At 36.8% G+C, this 6,039-nt stretch overlaps 1 protein-coding gene across 1 annotated transcript; it reads left to right on the top strand.

Moving 5' to 3' along the window:
• Nucleotides 1–189: 189 nt before the first annotated feature.
• LOC108364917 (transmembrane protein 94-like) lies at nucleotides 190–800 on the top strand. The gene has a single exon (XM_017618804.1). The coding sequence runs from the start codon at nucleotides 213–215 to the stop codon at nucleotides 798–800; it is 588 nt and encodes a 195-aa protein (XP_017474293.1). The 5' UTR covers nucleotides 190–212.
• The last annotated feature ends 5,239 nt before the right edge of the window (nucleotides 801–6,039 follow it).

The raw sequence follows: 6,039 nt of genomic DNA, 5'->3' as shown, positions 1-6,039 counted from the left end.
GGTGGGTAAATGTGATATTAGATAAAATCAATTTAATCAATCAATCAATCAAGATTAATCAATTTATGATCTGGACTTACTTAGTTAAAGCAGAAGCATTTTCTACTTATGGAAAAGAAAATAACAAAGATCGCCGAAGTTTTCGATCTCGAATTGATCAGATTTATAATGTTATTCTCTTAACAAATCTATATTTGATTTCTCTTTATTATATGCAGCTGGTGACGAAGTACATCCAACAATGGGGATTCATATGTGCCCTATGTCTGACACTTTTCGCCGGTCTATTGCGCATAAATGGTTTAAGCAGTTCGCCTAGTGCGGGTAGGCATCCCGATGAGCAACATTACTGGAAATACGTTTTCCTAGAGACACCCGCAGCCGCCGTGATACCACTACTTCCACTCATCTTCCCCATCATGTGGATATCAATGAATTTGTGGGGAGTCGCAAGATTGCAGTGCTTTCTCAGAATACCACAAGTTCTTATCACCAAAGACTCCGAAAAATCATTCGAAGAAGATTTGGACAGTCCAACCTTTGACTATGATAATATTTCGCTGCTACGTTCAAATGTCTTCCGCAATTGGTGGCAACTATGGAATGGTGAAAGTGAGTTACTACCTCGCTCATCGAATTTAGTTCAGGTTTTGGGTTCCATCACGGCACTCTGTTGTATAGACAAGAAAGGCATACTTTCATGGCCAAATCCGACAGCCGAGAAGGTTTTCTTCTTACATGAANTTATCCAAATTTTTGTTCCAATACAACTAGGTTTTTGTATTTTGCACAAATATTAAGCGAGAAATTTGTATACCAATCAAGAAATTTAACGTCATGCAAATTCCAAATTATTCAAAACAAAAAAGTATTTTTTTAAATGCTCATTTTAATAAGGCTGTCTAAACAGAAATCGTGCTACGTACGTCTTTACAAAGCATGAAAAACGGATTGATGCGCTAAATAATTTTTAAATAGCGACATTTGTTGAAATTCCTGTAAGATGCGAAGCTATTTTCTACAGCACTACACTGACGCACTTTCCCAAAAAAACAACAACAAATAAATCGATTACCGAAAATGTTGGTTTTCAATAACGCCGCTTTTAAAGTATTGTATTACACGCGGTTGAAATATAAATTTTCTATATTTTACCTTGCTTTTATTAATGAAAAAACTTTTGTACTCATTCAAAAGGCTATGCTGAAGCCTTAAATACTAAAAATGGACTACTGGTTTAATTGCACTAAAAATAACATCATTTTCCTCTTATTTATTTAGTCATATTTGCTTTTTGAAGTTTTTGTTTTAGAGCTTACGGCATGTAAATTTTTCAAAATTATAAAATTGCACAGTTTATGTTGTCCTAACATGTTGTAACACCTAATTGGCGTAAATAATTGCTTTAATCATTTTAACATTTTGTGGTAAATAACTCCTGTGTTTTACTCAATTTTATGTTTAATTATAAATATCTCGTAGTTTCATTTCTATCAATTTCGATACTACATACTTTTTTCAGATATTTAATTGTGTTACTGAAGTTTGCTGTTTTATGTAATTTTGCTGAGTTTCGGCATCAGTATCTGAATGAAAGAGAGTTTTTTACACACGTAAATTTGTTGAACAGTTTGGCCGCTAGGAGAAAACGTTTATATTAAAATATATTTAAAATTTTAATCAAACTTTAAATATTAATATAAATCAGGTTACAGCTAAAACAAAAATAACCGATTGATACAAATTAGTAAAAAAAAGTTAAAAGTCCTTCGTATGTTTAAGAAATTGAGCACGATTATTAGAAATCTATTTTTAAAATTCTAAAATCACACTCACCGAATTGCTTGAGAAAATGTCCCACTACTGAGACACATCCTTTGCTTTCCCATTGAGACTGAATCTAGTTTATTAATTCGATTTCCGAACACTCTTTGTTTCCAATTAAGTAGGGAGAGGATACTTGGGCGTCTACTTAACAGTTAATATATACTTCTTATATCTACCTAGACCAATTTATTTTTGTCTCCTTTATGCTGGCAAATGCTGCACTGCACCAAGCTATCTATTGCGGCCATTCGGAGCTCAAAATTGAGTTCAACGTCACTTTAAATTTTGCTGCGTTCCCTAATTAGAAAATCGCGTGCCATTGCGTCTAAGGGCAGCTCCTTTTCTGCTCAATGGTGGCTTTGGCAGGTTTCAAGCCGCACTGATATGATCCAGTTAGTTGGTTCATGAACGTTTCAGTCTTTCATGCAGTATTGTGGTTAAGTCTTACCTCGTCTTGGTCTAAAAGAGGGACGTGAGCTTAACACCTACACATTGGACCGAATGAATGTTTGAATGCCGTTCTGGGCACACAACCTCCTGACCTGTACAGGAAAAAACTTTGTCTGCCTCGGGAGACCCGCACCACAATAGCCCAACTTCGCTCTGGCTATTGCAGTAGGCTAAACTCATGCCTGAGCAGAATAAACGAGGATATGCCCAACCAATGCCCGGAATGCGGAGAGTCGCCACATAGCTCACGGCAACTCTTCGCATGCCCCAAAAACTCCACTCAGCTAACGTCCCTGTCCCTATGGACAGATCCCATCGAGGCTGCACGATTCCTGGGTCTTCCGCTTCCATTGAGGGACTAACCGATCTGGGCGGGGTTGTTGTAGCCGTATCTTTAATTCATAAAAATCATACTTCTTTAAGGTGTAAATACATACATTATTTAAGGTTCATATCAAATATGTTTTATTAGAAAATTGGGAAAATGAATATTTATGTAAATTCGTTTATAATGTTGAAAATATAAAATTACACATTAGAGTGGTCCAAAATAATAAAGTCGGAATTTTAATGCCGCCACCCCCTAGGATTGTTCTGAACCGAAAATAAATATACCCCTATTTTTTATTTTGAGATCAAAAACAGGGGTATATTTTTTTGGTATAGAACACTCCTAGGGGCTGGCGGCATTAAAAATGCGACCTTATTTTTTTACATACATTTTTGGACCACTTTATTACACATACGCGTAAATTGTAAACAGAAGAAAAACCACTTCTAGAAGGCATGCTGGGAAGCACTTTGTTCAACCCTTCTTGGGTAGGTCTTTTAGAATGGCTTCACTTAAGAAGGCCTACCTAAATTATCTCTTGGTTAACCACTCTTCCTTGCAATAGTATTTCATCAGGTGTAATTTTTTTGATCCTCCAGCTAGAAAAATTTTATCCACCTAATCACACTATCGCTGCATGTTTTCTTGGCCACGTACAAAAGTGCTGCCGAGATGTCATCAACAAAATAGAACAATTATCTCCAACACTCTTATCTCATTCGTCGCTACTTCTACTAGTAGCATCTTATAATTTTTGATCTCAAAAGCCGAAGCAGAAATTCGTACCTCTGAAATGGTCTTGTTCCCTTGTCTTTTCTTCAACGAAATTCTCTGTGGCAAAGCTTTTGCAATTATCCTACCTACTATTGCCTTATTTGGTTCCTTCAGCGCTAAGCTCTTCTCCATCCGACTCTGCAGCCTTAGCCCTAAGAAGCGCGCGGTTTCTCTTGAGGCTATGTCCGAATTGAGCCTACTTTACCTACTGGACCGGAGTTGGGCCAGCGTGACTCTTGTGTCACGTAGAGGTCTGATATAAACGAGAGAATAAGGTGGAGGGCGTCTTACTTGCACAATGTCCGCGTCGATATTTTTGTGCCATCGACCTCCTCTATATCCACCTCAGCCTAACCTATTTCGTCTAGCTGGTGAATAAGGTGTCCGTAGATTTCGCAGCGGGGGACCTTCCCAAAGTAGTTATTAATGTCTGCTGCTAAGGAGATGATCGAGATTCCCTTAGGCGGATGCTGGAGTTCGGAAAGTTAGATATGTATATATTGAATTGGATACGAGACAGTTCGTCATATTGTGGTACTCCGTGTTGGCTTCTCCTTGGTTTAAATGTTTTACCTCTGAATGACACCGATGACTTCCTGCTCCACAACTATATAGTTTGACACCCATTACTTCGTGATGATGTGTACTGTCGATGAGACGATGTTTCCATGGCTTGGTGGACTGTGTCGAAAACATTGGACGGGTCAAGAGTTGGTAAGCACAAAGGGCGCTTCTGATTGAGGTCGTTTGTTATTTGAGCGGTGATGGCGTTTAGAACGGTGTAGGTGAATTTTTCTGAATCCATGTCGATGTTAGACCAGGCGTAGATGATTTGTAAGTGAGGCGGGGGAGTAGTGCTTGGAATCACTTATCCATGGGGAGAGGAGCGTAGGGAGATGTCCGTTCGCCCCTTTCAGGTGCAATTTATTAATGTTCGCGCTCGTTGTGAACATGGCTAGCGAGCTGCAGCAGTTACTCGTCAGTCTGGTGTGTCTTGCTGGTCGTTACCCAGATTTGAATGCCAGAGCGCGTGACATGCATTAATCTTGTACCTGAATCTCGTAGGCGAAAGAGAGAAAACTTCGTTTTCTAGCTCTTTTATTGTCTGATTATACAAATTTCCAAACTGTCTTTAACACGGATTTCTTTTAAGTGTTATTTATTTTAGCTAACGTCAGTTGTATATGTAGTATATACTTGAAGCATTTTTTTCATATGTTGTACAGTGAAACCTCGATATAACAAACCTTGATAAAACGATTTATTCAATATACGAAAATATTTTACTGTCCCCTGAAAAAAACCTAGTTGTTGGGAGATTATCAATACAAAATTGTTCCGTAGAAATGTTGGCCATGAAAACCTTCTGAATTTATTGATGGTTAAAGTCCCGTTAGCAAGAACCTCAATGTAACGAACTGCGACTCAAAAGCCTCTACATAACGAATTCTGAATATGTTGACGGTTCGAATCCGATTAGCAAAAGCCTGTATATAACGAAGTCTTGAAGTCTGAATATGTTGACATTAAAGTCCCCGTGATAAAAAAAAAACGAAACTACACTTAGCAAAGTGTCAAAAATTTTGTTTTTGCAAAAAAGAAAATTTTATTGCGGATTCCGGTAGAATACCCAATCGGTAAAAATATTTTTGTCTAAAACGACAAACCCCTAGAAATGGGTCTGGCAGTTTTAGGACTAAAGTTAACAAAACGAAGATTTTATTGTGGATTTGGACAGGTTTTCATTTTGCTCCATATTACCAACAGTGTTTGTTATGTTTTTCTAGACCACGCGGCTTCTAAAATAACGATTTTTTCCAAAATTTTTCATTTTTCTTTGTATCGAACTTTTAATATTCTATAAATATAAGGAAACTATAGGCATAACGAAACATTTCAACTTCGTTATATTGAGGTTTCACTGCACTTATATACCCCATATATACATACATATACATTATATCCTCATACATAATACATTTGTGATCATAGCTTCGTATTACTACATTCATCGATTACCTAAGTGTTTGTGTATTTGCAAATCTTTACACAAAAACATAAAAAAATTTTACATTTTACCTATTTTGTATTTTAGAAAATTACAGTCATGTGCAAAATATTAAGATCACAAGAACGATTTCCCCCAACACACAGCTATTAAAGCGACAACTGTAATTTTAACAACTACAACAATTTTATTTTAAATATTTTCACAAAATTGTTTGTTCTGCTACCTCAAAGCCTGCCATCCGGATTTTGCCAGGTGGTCTTAATATTCTACACATGTCTGTATTTTTCATTTTTAAGCTATTTTCATTATAAAATCTCAATAGGCACATATGCCCACATAGTTCATGCATATTTACATGTTCCAATGCCTAATTTGACATCAGTGTTATACTTATCACCTCACATGCAAAGCAAATAAATTACTAAAATCAGTTAATAACATAAAACTTTAAACTTATGCAATTTCGAATTCACATGCAGACGTTGCCTCTGCGAATTGGCCAAACAAATCGGTTTTACCGATCATGCCACAGATCGTTTTGCACTCGAAGGCCAACTGGCTTCCTATAGACACTTGGTAAGTAGCAAATTGTCTATTTATGAAGTACTCGTATAAATTAACTTTTTAACTCTGTTTCGTCCCTTGC

This window comes from Rhagoletis zephyria, unplaced genomic scaffold, assembly GCF_001687245.7.
Source record: "Rhagoletis zephyria isolate East Lansing unplaced genomic scaffold, Rhagoletis_zephyria_1.1 Rzeph_scaffold_01709, whole genome shotgun sequence".
NCBI classification, from domain to species: Eukaryota; Metazoa; Arthropoda; class Insecta; order Diptera; family Tephritidae; genus Rhagoletis; species Rhagoletis zephyria.
This window is presented reverse-complemented; position numbering and strand designations above follow the sequence as displayed.